At 32.4% G+C, this 23,830-nt stretch overlaps 1 protein-coding gene across 2 annotated transcripts; it reads left to right on the top strand.

Moving 5' to 3' along the window:
- The first annotated feature begins 36 nt into the window (after positions 1-36).
- On the top strand, positions 37-23,277 carry LOC148276344 (alkyldihydroxyacetonephosphate synthase, peroxisomal-like). Of its 2 annotated transcripts, XM_088234395.1 has the most exons (7): positions 37-175; positions 1,769-1,831; positions 9,888-10,016; positions 15,215-15,301; positions 16,951-18,148; positions 21,865-22,147; positions 23,078-23,277. In XM_088234395.1, the coding sequence occupies exons 3-7, from the start codon at positions 9,901-9,903 to the stop codon at positions 23,248-23,250; spliced, it is 1,857 nt and encodes a 618-aa protein (XP_088090521.1). In that variant the 5' UTR covers positions 37-175; positions 1,769-1,831; positions 9,888-9,900; the 3' UTR covers positions 23,251-23,277. The 2 variants fall into 2 exon arrangements, with proteins under 2 accessions (XP_088090521.1, XP_088090522.1); XM_088234396.1 differs by lacking the exon at positions 1,769-1,831 and having other exon boundaries at positions 23,078-23,276.
- The last annotated feature ends 553 nt before the right edge of the window (positions 23,278-23,830 follow it).

The following is a 23,830-nucleotide window of genomic DNA, read 5'->3' as shown; positions in this document are numbered from 1 at the left end:
CAGGACGTATATGGCGACGTGACATGTTGCGAAGGTGTCAGTCAATCATTTCGCGATTTTACTAAAACACGTGTCCACAGAACATTTCTTATATTTTAACTAAATCTCTTTTATAAACACACTTTATCGAGTTAGACGCAGTGATATAGTTTATTTCTGAAAAATAGTCAATTCTGTAAGTTATATTTTTAATTATTTATGATTTATTTTTCATTTTACGATGTTTCTGGCCAGAGTTATATGAAATAAATTGTGAATTTATTAGATTTATCTCAATCTATTACGGTGGTACTATTTGCGATCTACTGATTGCCGATATTTATGACTGATCACTAATAAAATGACTTAAAAAAAAACTGTAGTAAATTTTAAAGTATTACCAAATCATCCAACGCCAAAATTCTAAAATGCTTGCATACTTTCGCCGTATCTACATTATTTGCTTTGCAATTAATTTATGTTAAAATAAATATTCGCGTTCTTATGATATACCCAAATTAACAAATTACAACAGGGATGGAGAATACCTTAAATAAGGGAATATGGAAGTCAAGGCATTTACAGGGCTTAAGACCTGTCATTGGTTGGTTTAAGTGGCCACTTTACATACTGTGTAACATTCACCATTTTGCCTCATGTTTGAACATCCATATTTCTTCAATTCTTCCACCTGTTGATTTAAGTGTTCCATATTGCCTTATTTAAGGTATTCTCCATCCCTGTTGTAATTTTTTAATCTTAGTGACCCCCGAGGGGGTGAAATCCAGTCATTTGTCTATGAACATTTGGACAAACTCAATTATTGTAATATACCCAAATATTTAATTTTGAGGGCCATTTCCAAAGAGTTGTAAATAACTCACTGTTAGGAAATTGGAACCAAGTTGGGGTAGAGTGGGATTCGAACCACGGACCTTTGAGTCGTGAGTCCGAGACACTAGCCACGGGACCACAACCCGATTCACAATAGGTTTGTATTTAAAATATTTCGATAATTTTCGAGTCATTTACTAAACATCTTTCCAATGTCATGGGAAAAATATTTTTAATTAATTTAATGCGTTTTCAACAGGACAGATTTTTTCAAATACGGTTTATTTTATTAAGGGTTGAATAAGTATGGATTTTGAAAGTTTAAATTTTCGTTCGGAATGTATTGTTTTGTATTAAAAATGTTCAATTAGTTATAATAACAAATAACATAATATACAATATTTGAGTTTGTCCAAATGTTTGTAAATGGTGAATGTTACACAGTGTGTAAAGTGGCCACTTAAACCCGCCAATGACAGGTCATAAGCCCTGCAAATGCTAAGACTTTCATATTCTCTTCTTGAGGGTATTTTCTATCCATCTCTGTTGTAATTAGTTAACATAATATACGTATACATAACGCAATTTTCTTTCCGGAATCGTTAATCATTTACTGTATTTCCTAAAACACGATTTTAAATATAGTTAGATCCAATAATGTAAGTTTTATTTATTATTTATTTTACAAGAAAAAATAACTGGCTGGAAAAAAAAATGTTACATGGTTTTTAAAGATTTTAATTCAACAATTGAGGGCAGATTAGTTTCAGAATACAGCTTGTTTTCAGAAATTTTACTTTCAGGAAACTTAGGTTCTTTTCAGTAACTATTAAAATCCTTACTGTAATGTATTTTATTTATGCATTATTAAGACAGTTTATAAACCTCTATAACCTTTTATAACATTTCATTTTATGAAAGCATATGATTTTTAAATAGATTTGAAATATTTCAGGACCCATTCAGAAAACACTTATAGTGAAAAAATTTATACATAGAGTGAAGAAGCTTGATTTAGGTAAGATTTATTAAACTTTTCTTTCATAAAAAAAAATTTATGGTGTGAAATTAGAAAGTCAGCCTCGTGGTGTAAGTGTCAGCCCAATCGCCTACCACGCAAGAGGTCTCGGGTTCAATTCCCGTCATGGTTGATATGAAGTATTTATTTAAAGGGTGTTTTCACACTAAAGTATTTCATAGTCCCTGGACTGGTACCTAAGCGCAAGACTGATCATCTTACCTTAATGTAACAAAAAAAATCAAGATACGCTGCCATTGGTGTATTAATGCAGTGCCCTATGCAGCATTAGGCGTGGAAAGGAAATGACGATGACATCCCACCTTACAGCCTACTCATTTTCAAATAATGATGCTCGTTATTGCCAAATACTTTTTGGTTAATTTTTTTTAAAGTTTGTGATGAAAAATAAGTATACTCTTTTACTTTTCACCTCTTCGGCTATCTCTATGCAAAAAATGTCAATCGGTTGGTCCGTTGAGACGTGAAAGAAGCAAAAAAAAAACAATTAAACTTTTACATTTATAATATTAACAATATTTGAGTTCGTCCAAATTTCTGTAGACAAGAACCAGATTCAACTCCATGAGGAGCTATTGATATTAATATATTACAACAGAGATGAAGAACATTTTAGAAAAGGTAATATAGAAGTCTAGAAATAATTCAATTACACGAATCTCACCCGCATAAATAGAGGTTTCAGCTTTTTTAGTTCTCAAACATCAACAGATGAAAGAATTAAAGGGATATAGATGTTCAAATATGGGCAGAATGGTGAATATTACACAGTGAGTAAAGTGGCCACTTAAACAATGAACCATGTTTATTTGATTATGTATGAAATTAAATTAGTAGATTTTATAATTTACATTTTAATATTAATGTCTGATTATAGTTTTTAAATTGTATATTCTGGAATTTTATTATTTATTACTTGTACCCTTTTTCTGAATTGTTATTATATTGCATCACATGTGATTATATTTGAATCTAATTAATTTTATTATGTATTTTTTATTGTTAATTATTATGGCTTGACACGGGCACAACCTAAAAAGCCTTAATAAGTTCACATATATTCAAACGAGTGTAATTTTGAATGAATAAATACAAAAAATGAAATAAATAAAACAAATAAAACAAATAAAACGAATAAAACAAATAAAACAAATAAAACAAATAAAAAAAATAAAAAAATAAAACAAATAAAACAAATAAAACAAATGAAACAAATGAAACAAATGAAACAAATGAAACAAATGAAACAAATGAAACAAATGAAACAAATGAAACAAACGAAACAAACGAAACAAACGAAACAAACGAAACAAACGAAATAAACGAAATAAACGAAATAAACGAAATAAACGAAATAAACGAAATAAACGAAATGAACGAAATAAACGAAATAAACGAAATAAACGAAATAAACGAAATAAACGAAATAAACGAAATAAACGAAATAAACGAAATAAACGAAATAAACGAAATAAACGAAATAAACGAAATAAACGAAATAAACGAAATAAATGAAAAAAACAAAATAAACGAAATAAACGAAATAAACGAAAATAAAATAAATATAATAAATAACAGGTCCTTTACCTTCTATAAAATGTTCTTCATCTCTGTTGTAATATGTTTATAATATTAGTAAGGAATTAAGTGTAGTTTCACCAAAAAATGTTAGTAAAAAATCTTAATCTAGATTCTATTTTACCCAATAACACTTCCGAAATAAACATCTCAATTGATTTTAGTTAAAATGTACGCAATTTGGAAAGAAAATTTATGTTTTTCACGCTTGGTTTTGCGCTTTTTAAATAACATATTCCTTTGTGAAATAAAGTGTTGTGTGTTCGTGCATTGTGTTGTTAGTACAGCACCTTATGCAACAGTAATATGAGTAAAGACAACGTTAAACAAAATGCGTTAATGGACGCACTGTGAACAGTGAAGTATTTGTAATATGTTTTCCGTGGTCATGTTTACTGATGGAAAATGCATTCTGAGTAATTCCCTGTGTGCATTACATGCTGTTTGTAAACTGACAATATTTATTTACTCATGTATGTGCATTTTTGCCTCGTGGTCTAACGGTCAGCACGAAGTTTCGGGTTCAAATCACGAATGACATGAAATATTTCCTCTAAAAGGTGTTTTTAAACCAGAATATTTTATAAACCCAGAACTGGTATCTGAATAATAATTTTATCTGGGAGATAATTAGCATTGGTAAAATATTTATTTTGTTTAGTCTGTCTAATTAGGAAATGCGAATATAGAAGAAAAATGGCCTGGTTCCACATGTATATTTACTGATGGATCTAAAACAGCCCAAGGTTGTGGTGCGGCATTTTATATTCCTACTTTTCAATTAAGTAGACTTTTCATATTGCCTTCCGATTCCTCAGTTTTTACTGCCGAGTGCATAGAACTAAAAGAGGCTTTAATGGAAGTTATACACCTTGAGATTCCTATGTCAATAATATTTACTGATTCCCTAAGTCTGATCAAAAAGTTGAAACCTGAAATTTATGGTAGTAATGATGGACTAATTTGTGAACCGAAATATCTTATATTTTTTGCGTTCGAGAGAAATTTCAAGGTGACATTATGTTGGATCCCTTCGCATATCGGAATTTCTGGAAATGAAAGAGTTGATCACCTAGCAAAGGAAGCTTCCTGCCTTCATGGAAGCATCCCTCACTCCTTTAGTCGTCCTACTGATGATTGCGTACCAACTATAATTAATAAAATCAGATCTGAGTGGACAATTTTCTGGCCGAATTCTTCGACTGGGTTGTTTTATAAAAAGTATTCAATGCTCCATCCCCATTACACCATGGTTTGAAATCGAAAAGCAATCAAAATTGAACATCTCTTTAATATCAAGAATGAGAATAGGACATTGTCTCGTTGCCTCGCATTTATCGAGAATAGGCGTCTTTACTTCGGCAATGTGTCTTTGTGAAAATGACGATAGATCATCTGTTCTTTGACTGTTCCCTCTACGACAGATGCGAATCCCTTCAAAATATTTGTGAAGAATATAATACGTTCTCCCTCTTAACGTAAAATTTTTACTCGCCCAGAATGATTTGGATACTTATTTACTTCTGACTAAATTCTTAAATACAAATAATAAAAATATTTGAATTTGTTTAATATTATTTGTTAAATTTAAATAAGTCTAATTGAATGTCCCTCTTTACTTTTGGCCCAAAATTTCACGTTATGTTCACGTTGTCACATAACTCTTTCATACTGATTTTAACTACCTCACATTATATTATATTTTTTCGTGAGTATGGGTTTTTTTTGTCGTTCACTGAAGCGTATATTCTTTAAATGTCTTATTCTTGTTTCTAAGAGCCAAAATCACTCGCAAACGAGTGGAGGCGTATAATTTTTTTTTTTTTAAATAGGTATATTTTGACATGACCACCTACCAATTTATTATACAGTTGTAAAATATTTCATTATACTATTTATTATTAAAGAATGTGCTGTAGTAAATTTTCCGATTTTTCTTTAGTGCACGCGGTGTTTCGATGTTTCATATTTTGATTACTTTTTTCAAAAATATTTTTACTTTTAACAAACGTTATATCGTGGGCATTATGCGAAAAAGGATTCTGTCAAAATTACTAGCTTAGAGATATTTGAGGTTAAAAGTTTTTTGAAGTTAAAAGTTAAAAGGTTAAAAGAGATATTTGAGGTTAAAAGATATTTGAAGTTAAAAGTTTTTTTGAAATGCTGCATGGATCTATCAACTACAATAAAAGTTTTCATAAAAAAATAAAGTTCCTTTTATAATATTTTTTTCAAATAATAGGTATTGTTATGACATTTTCGCTGATGCGTACAATAGTAATAACTTATTTTACTAATGTCACTTTGTGTGACATTTTTTATTATTTTCAAATTACAATATTTTATAATATTTTTTTATGAAATATTTTAAATGTTGAGTTAATAATAATAAATCAATAAAAACAAAAAATTAAGAAATCATAATTTTGATGCAACCATTTTATTAACAAAAAAAAACAGAGTTTTACATAAAAAAAAGACATAACCCAGCATTTTTTAAATTATTGTTTTTTTTTTTTTTTTACAATAAACATAAGAGGTTAAACAGAGTATTAAAAAAATAAGCATAATTACATAGCAATAAAAAACATATTAATAGTAAAAATAGTAAACAAAAAAATCCCACAAAGGCCTGTTCGTGGGTATACAAGAAAATGTTAGTGAATTTTTCATCGTTCCCTTTCCGCACCTAATAGTGCATAGGGCACTGCATTGGTACTCCAATCGCAGCGTCTCTTGATCAATTTTATTACATGAAGGTAAGATGATCAGTTTTACGCTTCAGGTACCATTCCAGGGACTATGAAATATTTTAGTGTGAAAACACCCCATTTAAATAAATATTTCACATCAACCATGTCGGGAATCGAACCCAAGACCTCTTGCATGGCAGGCTAACACGCTGACCATTACACCACGAGGCCGACAATGACTTATTGAATTTTTGCTTCTATAATAAATAATGAATAGTTATAATATTTTTGTGTAACATAAGAAATAAAAAATAAAATATTCTGTAAAAGATTATGTGTTTTTTTTTATAGTAATTGAAAAAGGAAATAAAAAATATAAAAAAAACATAAAAATATTCCTTTATTATTATTAAAGGGCAACAAAATATATCATAGAAAAAAAGAGTTCATATCTTTAGTTTGAATCCAGGATGGTGCATGTTTTTTAAAAGAAGGAAAATTTTGAAAGTTTGGAATCAATGAAATATTATCAGTAAAAAAAGAATTAAAAAAATTTGGGCCAATAAAATATGTATGTCTCTGTGCGAGCCTCGTTTTACAATGTGGTATTTCTAACACACGATTCCTCCTTTGACTTGATCTATTTGAATTGCTTGTAAATAAATTTTGGTTCTTAAATATATATTTTAAACATTGAAAACAATATGGTCTTTGGTCCAAAAGTTTGGCTTTTTAGAACAATTGGAAAGAGGAAAAAGTGCGATTTTTGTGAAGCATTGTTTTTAATATAAATTCGGCACGATATGCAACGACCGGTCTGAGAAGAAATTTGTAAATAATGGTCTTAGTTTTTCTAGCGAGCAATTTGGATCCCAGATGTTTAAACAAGCCATAATAACATCTGTTTGCTACCGATAGCCGTGCTCTAATCTCAGTACTATAATTGTTTTTTTTTTTTAAAAAGCAATATTTACGTTTTTATGATTTACCCAAATAATTAATTTTAAAGGAGTTGTAAATAACTCTCTATTAGCAAATGTACCACGGATTTGAGCCGAAAGTTCGAAACACTAGACACGGGACCACAATACGATTTAAATGTTACGAGTCAGGCAGTCGTCGTTGGCGGGCACTCTTCTGACTTTTCCTTGCTTCCATCTGGTGTCCCTCAAGGTAGCCATTTAGAACCCCTTTTATTCAATGTATATGTTCATGATATAGGCGATTGTTTTAATAACTCTAAATACATTATGTATGCAGACGACATGAAGGTATACTTAAATATTGAAAATACTAATGACTGTCATAAAATGCAGGAGGACCTCACTAGACTGTCGGTTTATTGTTTAAATAATAAACTATCGCTTAACCCTGAAAAATGCCTAAAAATAACATTCAAAAGAAAGACCCGTGCCATCGATTTTAATTACAAATTAAATAATACAAATATTAAATCTGTCGAAACAGTCCGTGATTTAGGTATCCTCTTAGATGAAAAATTAACTTTTAATCGTCACATCGATGGTATTACTGAAAAATCTTTTAGAACACTAGGATTTATACTACGCACAGGCAAACCGTTTCAAAATACCGATACTCTTAAAAAATTATATTTTTCTTATGTTCGTAGTTTACTAGAATTTTCTTCACCTGTCTGGTCTCCTTATTATAAAATTCATTCCTGCAAAATTGAAAGAATTCAAAAAATGTTTATAAAAAACTTAAACCGTAGATTACATCTCAATTTTCCAGATTATCGCCAAGCGTGCGTTTTTCATAATATCCAAACTCTCGCTGATAGACGAACCACAGCTGATATAGTGTTACTCACCAACATAATATCTGATAAAATAGATTCCCCCGAATTGGTTAACCGCATTCATCTTAAGGTACCACAGAGACAAACGCGTTATACACAACTTTTCCACATACCTAAATGCAGAACAAATTCGTCAAAAAACGCTACGATTAACCGTATTATGGATACGTATAACAGGAAATTTAACGAAATAGATATATTTACCAAAAATATTAAATTTATCAAAACTGCCATAGGTAATAAATTGTCTTTGTCCGCATCCTCCTCTCCGTTGCTCTCTATCCCTGAACATATATAAGTTTTATAGTGAGAAGATCTTTTAATATAATTATGTATCCCCGTACTGCGGGCCAACTGTTTGTGACACCTGATTTTTATAATCCGAATCATTTCTATTAAACTTATATGTTATTCTTATTTATATATTATGTAGGTGCATATAATATGCATTTGTGTGTTCGTTTTGAATCAACGTTCGCGTATTGTCAATCCTTATTTTATTGTTGTCATTATTTCGTATTTACTGCATTTTGTGATTACCTACTGTATTGTATAGGACTCGTCCCACATTATTCATTCGATGTGTATCAGTTAAATTTAAAAAATAAAATGCTTTTTTTTTCTTCAGAATACGGTTTTGAAATTTAACATACTTAAAAAAAAAAAAAAAAAACAATTTATATCATTTCGTCATTTGAATTTTAACAAAAAGGTTTCTAACTTTTTACTAAGCTCTTTATTGTACCATTTTTAATACAATTTACAAGTTTTAAGCAAATATATTATTTTCATACTTACGCACCCATACAAACGCACCCTCTCCCTCTTTCATTCCCACACGCACATGTATCCTCTCCCTCATTCATTCACGCATACACACATTCACATACACATGAATACAAACGTCACACAAATACAATTACTAAACTTCTTTTCTTATATATTATGTGTCATTATATTTACAGTGGATTTTTTTAATTGGCTTTAGTATTTTTAAGATTTTTCTAATTATTTTGTTTATGTAATAGCTGTAAAAATCCCAAATAAAATGAAATAAAATAAAATAAATAAAATAAATGTTACAATGAGTAAACAATATTTTGAGTTTGTCCAAATTTTTGTAGACAAGAACTGGATTCAACTCCCTGGGGAGCTGTTATATTAACATATTACAACAGAGATGAAGAACATTTAAGAGAAGGTAATATAGAAGTCTAGGCATCTACAGGGCTTATGACCTGTCAATGGCTGGTTTAAGTGGCCACTTTACACACTGTGTAACATTCACCATTCTGCCTATATTTGAACATCTATATTCCTTCAATTCTTTCATCTGTTGATGTTTGTGAAGTTAAAAAGCTGAAACCTTTATTTATGCGGGTGAGATTCATCCAATTGAATTATTTCACCTACATACTAGGCAACGCCTGAAATATTATTTTTTCAATTTCAATATATCTTCATGGATCAGGTAAGTTATCAACAATATTTTGAGTTTGTCCAAATTTTTATAGACAAGAACTGGATTCAACTCCCTGGGGAGCTGTTATATTAACATATTACAACAGAGATGAAGAACATTTAAGAGAAGGTAATATAGAAGTCTAGGCATCTACAGGGCTTATGACCTGTCAATGGCTGGTTTAACAGTGTGTAAAGTGGCCACTTAAACCAGCCATAGACTTCTATATTACCTTCTCTTAAATGTTCTTCATCTCTGTTGTAATATGTTATTATAATGAGTACCTAAATATTTAAAGTAATTGACATTGTCTATGTGGTGTGACCCAACGTCAATAGCCTGCGGCGCATAGTTTATTTGTGACTTTTCTGCTAACATATATTTAGTGTTAGATATATTTATTTTAAGACCCAAATGAAAGTAGTTGCAATAATATGTGTCCAGTGCAGGTCTTAGTTAATACTGAATTTTGTTTTTTATCAGCTGTTGGTGTGAAATGGGAGTTGTACAAGAAGAGAAGCCTGTACCGGATAGAAGTAAAATCACCCCCAACATTAGCGGTGGCAAAGTTACCCCTCCTATAAAAGTCCAGTGCTCAGTACCTCACCAAAGGTAAAAAAACTCTTACTTTTCAAAACAAATTATGAAATAATGTACTTTAAATGTTGGTATATTGTCTTAAAGAAGAAGTTTAGTGATTTAAAAAAAAAATAACTGTCAAACTAACCTTCAATTGACAATGACAGGTCATAAGCCCTGTAAATGCCTTGATATCCATATTCCCTTATTTAAGGTATTCTCCATCCCTGTTGCAATTTGTTAAAAACGATCTACTTTAAACGACGTCACTATAGTTCATGTTGACCAACCAATGATAAGAGAGTTGTGAAAAATTTCCGGCTTACGGATAATCAACGCACCAATCGGCAGAACTGACCGAGAAGAAGCGGAAGAGAACTTGAGACGTCACACGCGCAGTTATTTCAGAAATACCAAACTTTAAAAAATCATGACGCTGATAATACGATATATAAAAATGCAAGAAACTATTTTTGGCTTAATTTAACATTCAGATATCATGTATCAATCAGATTTAGGTGCTTTGCCGATAAAAAAAACCATCGAGATATAGTATATATAGATATAACACTCCATACAAATCCAAGCTAATAAGTCATCCCCAAAGGAAAGGAAATGGCCAGCAGAGGGAACAAGTGTCGTCACGTCATATCACGTCGACAAGCAAAACAAGCAGTACAGTAAAAAACACTGAGTGTTGACATCGGTCTACTGTAAGTTCTATTCAGAATGTCGCTCCCTTCCGCATACGCGTCGCTTTTGTTTATCGTTTCACTATACGCCCGACTAACTGAGTAGGACAGAGACAGGAGATAGCCGGTAACATATTTAACATTAAAATAGCTATTTTAAACAAGTATTGATTAAGATAAAAACATTACTTACCGGTGAAAGGTTGTACCATTGCTTTTCCAGATCGATTTGTGCAGTATCTTAGCGTACATGTAAGCATTTTAGTAATTGCGAGTAGAAAAGTAGCCGGTGAACGCTCGCAACAGACTTAAGTCCGTTCTATCGAACATATGCCGATTGGCCGCAGGTTAAAAGAACATATTTCGAACGCTCATGTTTACTCTAGTTATATACTTACTATCTTACAGATTCAAAAACTATTCTTACTCAAATGAAAGACGTAACCCCAACAATACAACACATACAAACAATACAATAACTAAATCCTCAACACAAAGACAACTTAAACAAATAAAACTTTCGGACAAAGCGATTTTTAGTATTATGCAATTAAAATCTATAACCTACTTCCACTGTCTATTAAAACAATTAGAAATGAGAAAATGTTCAGAAAGGCTATAAAAAAATGGATAGTGGAGCTGGGTAGAAGTAAAATGGACTGTCATTCGCCCAAACCAATATTGAATAATCTGCTCCACAAATGTACAGATTATGTTATGTTTTTGTTATTTTATTTTACGCTTTATAATATAAATAGTACAGGTGTACGTAAATAAAATATAAACTTAAATACGTAGTGTTTAAAACTTTCTGAACCTAATGTTAAGTCTATATATATATATATATATATATATAGTTGGATAATTTATATAGCGCCATTTTTGTGAAAATCACCTCAAGGGCGCTGTACAATTAATAAATATCCCAGTACGTCTTGCAGCTACAGAGCGCATGGACGGTTGGGATTCTAGTTCCTCGTTTTCAATTAAGATCAGTCAAAAGTTATAACAGATAGGAGCTAGATTACAGGACGTCTTGCAGCCACAGAGCGCATAGACAGTTAGAAATTTAGCCCTCAATTGTACATTTTAAAAATTGACAAATAAATTTAGCGTATTAATGATACTAAAAAAAAAAAAAAATGAATAATAAAAAGGAGTAAGATTACAACACGTCTTGCAGCTACTAAGCGCATAGACGATTGGAATTCTAGACCCCATTTACAAAATTTAGGTATTTTAAAGTTGATATATGAAAGCTTGATAACCAATCATCGTGCAGCTACAAAGCGCATGGACGAGTGGAATTCTAGCAAAGTTAGAATGATATCAATAAGTTTACAAAAAATAGAGCATAGTAGTAAGTTTGTCATGTGTTCATGCCAAGAAGTAAGCAATAAAAAACTAAATAAATAAAGCACTGTATCAACTCCATTGTTAACAAAGGGAGATAGATGTCCGAAGAGAATCTTTTGTAGACAGTAGGTAGATACCGTCACCATGTGGTCCACTGGCTGCTGGAGAATTTCTGGAAACGCACGTGTGTAGACTGGGGGAGTATGCCTATTGTTCCAACGACTTCGTGTCCATTTTGGTCCTATTATTTCATTTGATGAGACGCAACATTCCTGTTCAATTCACTTTTTTACATGAATATTACATAAACGCGCGTGTGAGCGGTTTGATTTATCATTAGATTGTATATTATTAGAATGCAGATATTTGAAAAATTATGTATTTATCAATAAATGTCAGTTCACTTTTAGTAGCACAGTTGTAATTTATTAATTATGGGTATAGTGTTCCAAATAGCAAAATTTAAGTACTTTTGCGTCAAAAGCTGATGCATTCTTAAACTGTTTTAATTATTGACATAAAATTTTATGATTTAAAGGTTTTTTTTATTTTTTATATGTAGTTGCATTATTCTTTTACGTTGCTTGTAATGTACAAGGTTAATATATACTTCAAAGCGATAGTTATTTATTTGTTTACTTAATTATAATTTTTTTTTTTTTCATCTTTTAAATTGACATTAAATTTACTTTAATGAAAAACTTTATTACGTTATTTTATGTAAGGATCGGTAAGATGTTTCGGCTGTGACCTGTTTCAAGAGGAAACCACAGAAAACTCGTCAGAAGAAGGCGGACCGTTGTTATTCGTCAACAGATCTTCCGATCCACTTGAATAGTGTTCGGCATTTGGTGTCCTGCTATCATTTATACCTTTTATTGCCTTCACTATATCTGTCATGTATAATGATACCTCTCTTGACAAGTCCCTATGACTAATCACTACATGTACATCGTGTAAATCCTCATTTAGACTTCTGCATCGCGTCTCCAGTTGCATTCTCTGCAGACTAAAAAAGGGGGAATGCATCAATAGATGGGAGACATCTTGGAGAGTAACATCATCGCATGGGCGAGTGTTGATCTCAGATATTTTGAATCTGTGTAAATAATGATTTAAAGGTTACAGGCGCACTATTTTTAGAAAGTTTCCATTGTTCACTATTTGTCACATATTTTGTAAAGAATAAAGTATAAAACACTGCTATTAAATAAATAGTCTTCTTTTTTCCACTGTTTGTCTAAAACATGACTACACTACTACACACTAACGACTTGTAAACATTAACTTATTGTTTTCTAACATATAACAACTTATTTTTAAATTTATTATAAGATTATAAGCTACGGTTGGAAAGGAACTATATTTCACGCCCAGCCCGTACCGTGGCTGAGCGCGAGTCTCTCCGTATGTCTTCTTTGTTTATTCTCAAAATATATGATTAAGTGGCCTATGCACGGGAACCCCAGTGAGATCACATTATTTCATTGTTAATCTTTGTATGTATAATTTTATCTATCATCTTATAAAATGAAAAAAATGAATAAATAAATTCCTTAATTAATAGTCTTATAACAAATAAAAAAAACCATTAACTTCCTCGTTGTGCTAGACAGGGGTTCGACCCTTTACCTCTCGATCTGTAGTCCAGTCTCCTATCACTATCCCGAGATCACTGCCCGACTCTTTTTATTATTATTTTATTGTCGCGTCACAGCCACGACATTACAGTAAATATAATTTAGGAAGATAATTAAGCGCCTTAGCATTGTTTGCCGTGTCAATAAATTTCACAGAACAGTCCCGGCCTGAGAACGGTAGGTAGCTAATTAATGTTTGTTCTGCCAACCTTGTGTCTTTGATATTTATATTTTTAAGGTGCGACATGCTAATTCCCTTAAAATGTGTACACAATGCAATTATTTTTGTAACGTTGGTACTATTGTGTACATTTGCTTTTCCGAAAGTAATGAGGAAAACTAAAAATAAATTTGAAGAGGTTGTGATTCATTCAATTTTATTTATTCATATATATGTACATTACAAAATGGAATATCTTAATTCGTACACATAGAAATAATAAAGTAAAATTAGGTGTATATAAAAATAACACATAAGTATTAAAATATATTAAAATAATAAAATAAAGCAATTAGTAATGCGAAAATGTTTAAAAAGGCTATAAAAAAATGGATAGTGGAGCTAGGTAGAAGTAAAATGGATTGTCTCATTCGCCCATACCAATGCTGAATCAACTGCTCCACCACTGTATAGCTTATGTTAGGTTTTTGTTGTTTTTATTGTGTGTTTTGTAATATAAATAATAAAGATGTACATAAATACCTTGTTTTTAAAACTGTCTGAATATTCGTTAATTATGTTTGTTTTTTAAGTGAGTCTAGTCTGCCTAACTAGGTACAACCTGTTTTAAGGCAGACATTTTTATGCAAAAATAAACAATAACATTACTACCTACTAGTAAGTTTACTATACAGTTATACAATATTGATATATACCATTTATTATTTAAGAATGTATTTTGAGTAAATTTTCCGATTTTTATCTACCAAAACCCAGTAACCAATTTTTCACTAATTAATTAAATTGAATCCGGGTCATGGTCTTGCAATGTTTAGGTAACATATTGGATATTTTGGGGCCCAGAAGCCTGAAATTTCTTGTCCGAATTCAAAGTTTGTGGTAGACCCCATGACCCATCCTCTAGCTTGACTTCTGGTAGAGTGTTCCTTTTGAGATTTAGTGGAATAATTTGCTTCCACAAACATTGTTATTCTGGAAATATATAATTGCCTTATATTTAAGATCTCAAATTCCTCAAATAACTTGATGCTAAGGTACCTGAAGGGCTTTTTAAAAATTATTTTTATTATTGATTTTTAAGCAGAATCGAGAGGTTTTAAAATTGATTTATTAGTGCCTCCCCATCCTATAAATAAAAATCGTCATTCTTGATTTCACGCGCTCATATTTATTTGGCGTTCAATTATCAGTGTGACTATATATGAAATGAGTAGTGTAAAAAATAAAAATCCATAAATTAACCACTCTCCAGAGGGTAGAGAAGATGTTATTAAAATTTAGAATAGAATATTAAACTAACTATTAAAATTTATTGTTATGTGTTCAAGTGACTTTTTGAAATAAAACAAATTGAAATTCTAGGGGAGAGCTATTGCGCTGGGATGGCTGGGGATACAAGGATTCTGGATTCACAAGATACAATGATGATGTGAGGTTTGGAGGAAGTAGGTAAGAGATACGTTTGACTTTTGAAATGGATGAAAAAAGTTATGGCTGCATAGAATTAAGAATAGTCCAGAAGGAGCGTAGAATCATATTTGAATACATCGGACTGTGTCCAAAAAACCCTCACTTTGCCCCACTTTCACCACTCGCATGCGTGAAGCCAACGCGTTATGTCGCCAGATCGTGAAAAATATAATCATAACACAAATGTAAGATAATTATATAATTTTTTAAAAGTTTTATTGTACACGCGAAAACATTGATCGACACAACAGAGTAGAAAAGGAAATAGCCATTTAATAAGAGTAATTGAATTAATGAATTTTGAACTTAAAAAATGTAACAAATTTTTTTTCACACAAAGCGGATACTTTTTAATGTCATTTTATATAATATATATCTTCTTCTTATGGTTCCTCTCCCCGATGGAGGTTGGAAATCATCATTGCGATTCTTACTTTATTGGCAGCTGCCCTGAACAAGGACTGAGTGCTGCAATGGAACCAGTCGCGCAAGTTCTTAAGCCAAGAGATGCGCCTTCTACCTGCACTGCGTCTCCCTTCAATCCTTCCCTCTAGAATGACTTGTAAAATTTTGTATTTTTCGCCTCTCATCACATGCCCAAAGTACTCAAGTTTTCTTTTCTTTATGGTCTTCAGTACCTCTTTATCTTTTTCCATCCGTCGGAGAACTTCATCGTTTCGGACTCTATCCACCCAGGAGATTTTTAATATCCTCCTGTAGCACCACATTTCAAAGGCTTCGATCTTTTTTGAAGTGTTTTGGGTGAGTGTCCACGTTTCGACGCCGTAAAAAAGCACCGAGAAGACGTAACATCGAGTAATGCGCATTCGGAGGTCTAAATTAAAGTCTCTACTGCAAAGAAGGTCACGCATCCTGAAAAAGCAGTCCCACGCCACCTCTATTCTGACTTTAATCTCTTGAGAGTGATCCCATTTATCATTCAGCCAGCATCCTAAATATTTATATTGATGAACTTGCTGAATAAACTGCGCTCCAAGTTTTAAAGTCATTGGAAAAGTTTGTGGCTTTTTCCGAATAACCATACATTTAGTCTTGGAAATACTCATCTCTAGCCCTTTATTCAAACTTGCCGTGTAAACTTTGTCCAATAATAGTTGCGGACTTTCCATACTATCTGCTAGAAGGACAGTATCATCCGCGTATCGGATATTGTTTATAATTTGTCCATTTATGCTAATGCCGTTTGTTAGTTCATTTAGTGCATTTCTCAAAAATGGCTTCCGAGTACATATTAAAAAGGAGAGGAGACAGAATGCATCCTTGCCGGAGAGGAGACAGAATGCATTTTCAAAATGACACAACACGGCATAGTTGAATTCAAATCGGGAGTTGAGTATTAAGCGACATTTACAAAGAAACTAATGGGTCGAAACGTAAAACTACTCCTTTGAGAGTAGTTTAGTCGTCTTCTGTTTGGTGCGCGGATGCGGTTTCTGGACTATTATTAATTCTATGTATGGCTGTTTATTTTTAAAATATGGTACAAGTAAAACTATATCGGTGCTAGTTTTGATTCCATTGTTTATTTTATAATCTTCCATTTGTTTTGTTTTATTGAACCATAAGTATTTTTTTTCTTATATTTACATTTTAAAATTATTTTCAAGGTACCCGATATGTCATAATGAACTTCCTTACTTCTTAAATTATGTGAGAAATCGATACGGCGTGGAACCGGAAAATTATAGAGAACCTCTCTGCACCGAAATACCAAAACATTACAAATATCCCGAGTCAAAGTTATCCGAACAACAACTAGATGAAATTAAAACTTTAGGAGTCAAAATATCTACGGAAGGGTCTGATAGACTATTCCACGCTCATGGACAAGCTCTACACGAAATACTAAATCTAAGAAACAATACGATAGAGAGACTCCCAGACATTGTTGTTTGGCCAAATGGACACGATAAAGTTGTAGATATAGTAAATTTAGCGAAAAAACTTAATTTAGTAATAATTCCTTTCGGTGGGGGTACAACCGTGTCCGGATCCGTAGAATGTCCCCCGGAAGAAGAACGACCCATCATATCTTTAGACATGTCCGACATGAATAAAATACTTTGGATCGACGAAGAAAGTCTCGTAGTGTGTTGTGAAAGCGGTATCATAGGACAAGACTTAGAAAGGGAACTAAAAAAGAACGGTTATACATCCGGTCACGAACCTGATTCCATGGAGTTCTCCACGCTCGGAGGATGGGTGGCGACGAGAGCGAGTGGAATGATGAAGAACACTTATGGAAATATAGAAGATATCGTTGTTCACGTGAAAATGGTCTCCGCTTCCGGTGTCCTCGAAAACGGCTGTCGAGTTCCGCGAATGTCCTGCGGACCCGACTTCAAAAGCATAGTCCTCGGATCAGAAGGATGCTTCGGTGTTATAACAGAAGTCGTCATAAAAGTGAGACTGACTCCTGCGTATACGAGATACGGTTCTTTCGCCTTTCCCGACTTCGAGAGCGGAGTGCGCTGTATGCGCGAAATTGCTCGCCAAAGGCTGCAGCCGGCGAGTATTCGTCTGATGGACAATGAACAATATCAACTCGGAATGTCTTTACGAGTAGGGGCATCGTTATATGGAATCCTCCTTCAAGGATTGCAGATGCTGTATATTAAAAAGATTAAGGGGTTCGACGAAAGCAAAATGTGTTTGGCGACCTTGTATTATGTCGGAGAGAAAGATGATGTTTTGACTCACGAGAAGAGATTAAATAAACTTGCAATGCAGTTTGGAGCCGTACCCGCGGGGGAGAAGAACGGAGAACGGGGCTATAGAATGACGTACATCATCGCTTATATCCGAGTAAGAATTTATTTATTTATCATACCGTGTGCATAAAATTACGCATTAAAATAAAGTTGCTTTGCCTGTCTAACTGGGGTAAATAACCCCATCATGAGACAGTCCAAATATAAAAATAATAATCAAAACAAACAAAGAAATAACAAATTAGAAACTGTGCTTTTAGAAGATGGATTATATAGTTTAAAGATCTTGGTATTCTTTTTTAAGTAAATTTCATGTTTAAGTGCAATATTACTAGTGTTTATTTATTTATTTTACTAACATACACGGCAAATCTGCCTTTTACAAACATTTATAATACTACATATTTGGCTTTTTTTTAAAAAAAAAAACATAAATTTTCTTATACTTAAGATTTATATAAAAAAAATAAACCTAAAAATTATACAAGATTTGAATTTATAAAATTAACCTAAAAATTCTACAGCATATTCAGTAGAAAGTTTAGATAATAAAACATTCTACAGTAATACAACAAGAAAATCATAAGTACTGTTTCATACAGCTGGGCAAAGTGAACAATAAACTGTGTATATTATGAAATGCACGAATAAATAAATATAATTACCATTCACCACCTTTGAAAAAGTTCAAAAGGTTTGTTCTATAGGAACAATACCCTACACTAAATATATCGGATACGTGGGAATAACTATTGCCGAGTCCATGAAGTCTGTTTAATACGGCATTACAAGTATACACTGTCCGTGAATTGTTGCTACAAAACAGGTGCCACCTGTCTAGTGTTGTAGATAAATTTAGTAAAATGTTTGGATTTGTACTTGGAAACTCTAGATATTTCATAAATACTGACGCAATTCGTAACAAGAATAAATAATTTGGGACCCTTCTGAATCAAACCACATATTTGAAAAAAAGAAGGTTCAAAAGCGGTTTTTGCGGTACTTATATCTTAAAGAAAATAATAAATATCCATTATTTTTTAATCCATCATTATTTCTACCAGTAGCTCAATTACAAATAAATATCGACGTGCTAATAAGCGACGTGATAACAATTTCTCACCATGGTTGTTTATCGTATTCGCGATCACAATGGAACATCCGTGACCACCAGTGGCGTGCGGTGGGGTTTTTGATTAAGGAAGCAATTAATATATAAGTAATTGGTACATAATAATATACACTGCCCTTAAAAAATTAAAGACAAACTAAATACTTTATACATATGATTAGAAATAAAAACATTAATTTTACATATCTAGTAAAAAATTGTAATAACAAATTAACCAACTTCTGTATAATACTTTAATAAAAACTGCGAACTATTTTGTGGAATTATATTTTATTTGACTAAAATGCAGTGAAACCAAAATAAATATTATGTTGTTAAAAAACATGGCTTTTCAACGAAAATTGATTGGTAATTATTTGAACCCGAAAAATCAATATATGTAGTAGATTATAAACTTTTTTCTTATAACAAATCAACATTATATTGATGTAACGTTTGAATTAAATTCTAGATTTAATTTTGTATTCCTACTCTACCACAAAATAATTATTAAACTATTATGTCCAGCGCCTAAATACCAAAATCGCATCTCTGTGCTGTGCGGCGCGGCGCGGTATTGCGTTCGGATCACATGGAAAATAATGTATTGTTATGCTTCGATTGCTTCCATTGCCTAGTGAGAATTTAAGTCTGCGCCTGCGCCCGGCATGCGCGCTCAGTACGGTGCTGGAACGGAATTTCGAATTTGCTTCCATCGCGATCGTTTTTTAAATCGATACCCAGCCAGCCAGTAGCAAGTACTTGCCGATCAGTACGCGCTTGACAGCGCTGGTAAATTTTTTAATTTTTTTTTATTTGAAAATTTATTTATAAACCCTTACGGATTATTACATTCATATTACATAAAATAATATATACATTTTTAATTTATACTCTGTTGTTCAAGATAATATTTTTTACGTCTTTTGAAAAGTTTGTCTGAGTCTTTTGTTTAGTTTTGTCTGGTAGTTTATTATATAATTTCAGTCCCTGGTTCATTAGTCTTGATTGTCCTTGTCTTGTTTTAGAAAGTTGTAAATGGTATTTGTCTGATATTCTCGTATTATGTCCATGTTGACTACAATTTTTTACTAGTTTTAGTTCTTCGTCTACAATTACATTAGTGGCTAATTTATGGATAAATTTTAATGATTCTAGTTGAAAGAGTTCAGTTATATTTAATTGCTTAGTTTGTTTAAAAAGTTCTCTAGTTGCAGTTAAATAGGGAAGGTCATACACTAACTTTAATATTTTATTTTGTTGTCTTTGTAGTCTGTTTATGTCATTTTGATATCCTGCTCCCCATAATAGTTGCGTATAACATATTTTAGTTTTTACATAGGCTTCATACATTAGATTTTTTTCCGTTTTTGGAATAAAATTTTTGATTTTTAAAAAAAGACTCGATAATGTCGCCACTTTGCTAATTAAATTGTTGATATGAATGGGTGTGCCGGAGGCTACGTTACTTTTTAACATATTTTTTTAAGGCGATAGTAAAATTCCTTTACAATTTATCGCGATTATTAATCAAATTATTATTACATAATTTGTTTATAGTAATCTTAATGTTAGGTATTATGACGGATAATTAATTAATTAAATATGCTATTTTTTCAACATTATTTGCCAAAATGTAGGGGAACTAATGGTTCCATGCGTTCTATGAACGAATCGCGCATGGTGACCACCTAATATTATATGTCAAGATATTTACATTTCGCGACGTATAATCCTGCTGCGCAATCACATATTTAAGTTTCACCGGTGTAATTATGGAAAATATTCCAAAACTGTTTTTTTTATTTATTTATTTATTATTTATCATGCTATTGTTAAGAAAAGCAGTCGCCATAGTAATTGTAATTTAATTTTCACTTTTTTGTTTTAGATACTCCTTACTATTTTGCAAATGAAATAATATATTGTATTATTTTTTATAGTAAACGCCGATTTTTCGCCAATGAACTGTATTTATTTACGAGGTAAACAAAAAACAAACCGACTCAAGCGTTGACTTAGGGAATACACACGCGTTGACTTATGACAGCGATAACTTAAGCATGTTCATTATTGTTCATTGTGATCGCTCAAATGCTTAGCATGTTTTTAAGCACGTCGATAGTTATTTGTGATTGAGCTATAGGATGCTTATCTGGAAGTAACCATTTTATTTATTAAAAGAAAACATCAGCCCAATCATTAAGATAAAAATAATTTTATTTAATTTACTTTTTTACAATTTTGAATTCTCTATCCTTACCTTTTGTTTTGTATAAATATACTGAACCAATATACAGGGTGTTCTTTAAACCCTATCACATCTGAAATCACGATGATCAGTATGAGCAAGAAGACATATTAGCATACTTATAAAAATATTTAGAACAAAGAAAATTTTTAAAAATAAAGTATAAAAAAACAAATGGTTGCTTACTTCTGCAGGGGAGAAGTGAGGGAAGCGCGGCGCAGTGTCAGACTCCCCCCTTCCCCCCTCGTTTCACCCCTGCAGAAGTCAGCAACCATTTGCTTTTTTTGATATTTTATTTTTTAAAATTTTATTCGTTCTAAAAAAATATTTTAATTTGTAAATATGTCTTCTTGCTCATACTGATCATCGTGGTTTCGGATGTGACAGGGTTTAAAGAACACCCTGTATAATTGAATCAGCACCAATGTAATATGGTTTGGCTTTCCAGGATATAGCGCTGTACTTTAATGTCCTCGGGGAGACGGTAGAGACCTCCGTGCCGTGGGACCGCGTGTCGCTCGTGATCCAGAAAGTAAAGGAAACAATATCCCGCGAGTGCGAGAGCCTCAACATTTCTCGCTTCTCCACGATGTGCCGTGTGACGCAGACGTACGACGCCGGCTGCTGCCTCTATTTCTACTTCATCTTCAACGCCCGCGACTTCAAGGATCCCTTGAAGATAACGCACCACCTGGAGGACGCGGCGAGGGATGAGATTATTTCTATCGGAGGTAATTTATTTTATTTCAAACCAAACGAACCATCACGCCATGTCACTCTATCTTCACATACAGACCTCGATTCCTCTACATTTTGACTTTTTTTTGCACCACAAAAACCAGGAAGCCCCAGGCTTGAGAAAGATAACATTAATTTTTGTATCCTTATCGGAAATCGAACCCGGAACATTCCGTGCGTGAGTCAAGCGTCTTGACCACTACACCACGGAGGCCGCCATTTCGACATGTCCTCCTTCAAGCATTTGTTGGATTCGATCGTGGAATGCCTTTCTCGGTCTTCCTCGATTTCGGCATCCATCAAAATTCCCATTGTAAATCCTTTTAGCCATTCTTTCGCCGTCCATTCGCTCTGCATGTCCAAACCAACGCAGAACTCCTTTATTGATTTTGTCAATAATGCTTATCTCAGCCTTATATAATGTACGGATCTGGACATTAGTGCAGCTGTCGTTTGCAGTTTTACCACACATTTGCCTGAGAGATCGCATTTTATCAGCATTCAGCTTACTTTCATGCTTGTTTTTCCTATTCTATACTTTGCTCCAATACATCAGCGTCGGCACCAGGACTTCATTTACCCTAACACATGCTGATCTATCCTTATACAGATAAGCCATAGCCCGTGCCAGATTTTCTTCCAAAATTTGTCTCTGTCATTTAAACCATTAAATATAATAAAGTTTAACCAACAATGCCATACATACATACAAAGTTACCTGAAGAAATAGAAAGCCTTGAAATATTTCAAAACAAGTTCAAAACAAAAAAATGTTCTTGAGAAAATTTCATACGAATTGTAATATTATTTTGAGTCTATATTAGTTCTTAAGATGTTATGAACGAACTTTATTAAGCATAATTAAAAAAATGATAATTATCATTAGGGGTACTTAAAAATTACATTTTAATTATTTATTCTAGGATCTATATCGCACCATCACGGAGTGGGAAAGCTCCGGAAGAAGTGGTATGAGAAGACAGTGTCTACCACGGGAAAAAATATATTCAGAGCAATCAAAGCTGAAGTGGATCCCAGTAACATATTTGGAGTGTGTAATTTAGCTGACGTCAAACCAGTTCTATCTAAATTGTAGGCTACTTTATTAAATTTGTAAAAAAACCATTTTGTTTAATTTCTTCCTCATTTTGCAATAGTTTTTATGCAGGTTGATAGCGCTTTAACAGAGATATTGAACCGCTTTAATAAGGGAATATTATACTCGGGGTGATAAAATATCAATAGGTTTTTTTTTGGGTGATACCGAGTGTGTTGGATTTGTTCCGACGTTTCGGCTATCATTGCAGGAGCCATCTTCAGGGTAGACTGAGTGTTTGTGTAAAACTGAGTGTAAACTGAGACACTCAGTTTACCCTGAAGATGCCTCCTGCAATGGTAGCCGAAACGTCGGAACAAATCCAACACACACGGTATCACCCAAAAATGAAACATATTGATAATAGTGACCATAAAAACCTTCGCACCTAGATAAAATATCAGTATACAGGTGATTCAAAAAGGTGAAAATATGAAAACTAATTATTCATAGATGGCGCTTTAATAATTTTTCATTGAAAAATTCCATTTTTATGTTTATTTTCAATGGAAATTTTACAAAACTTGGTTTGCGGAAACTATACAATAAATTAAGAAAAGTGATTTTTTGTTTTGTACAC

This window comes from Micrasema longulum, unplaced genomic scaffold (assembly GCF_059751315.1).
Source record: "Micrasema longulum isolate JH-2025_06_02 unplaced genomic scaffold, ASM5975131v1 h1tg001235l, whole genome shotgun sequence".
Classification (NCBI taxonomy): Eukaryota; Metazoa; Arthropoda; class Insecta; order Trichoptera; family Brachycentridae; genus Micrasema; species Micrasema longulum.
The sequence above is the reverse complement of the archived record's forward strand: the minus strand, read 5'-3'. Positions and strand labels throughout refer to the sequence as shown.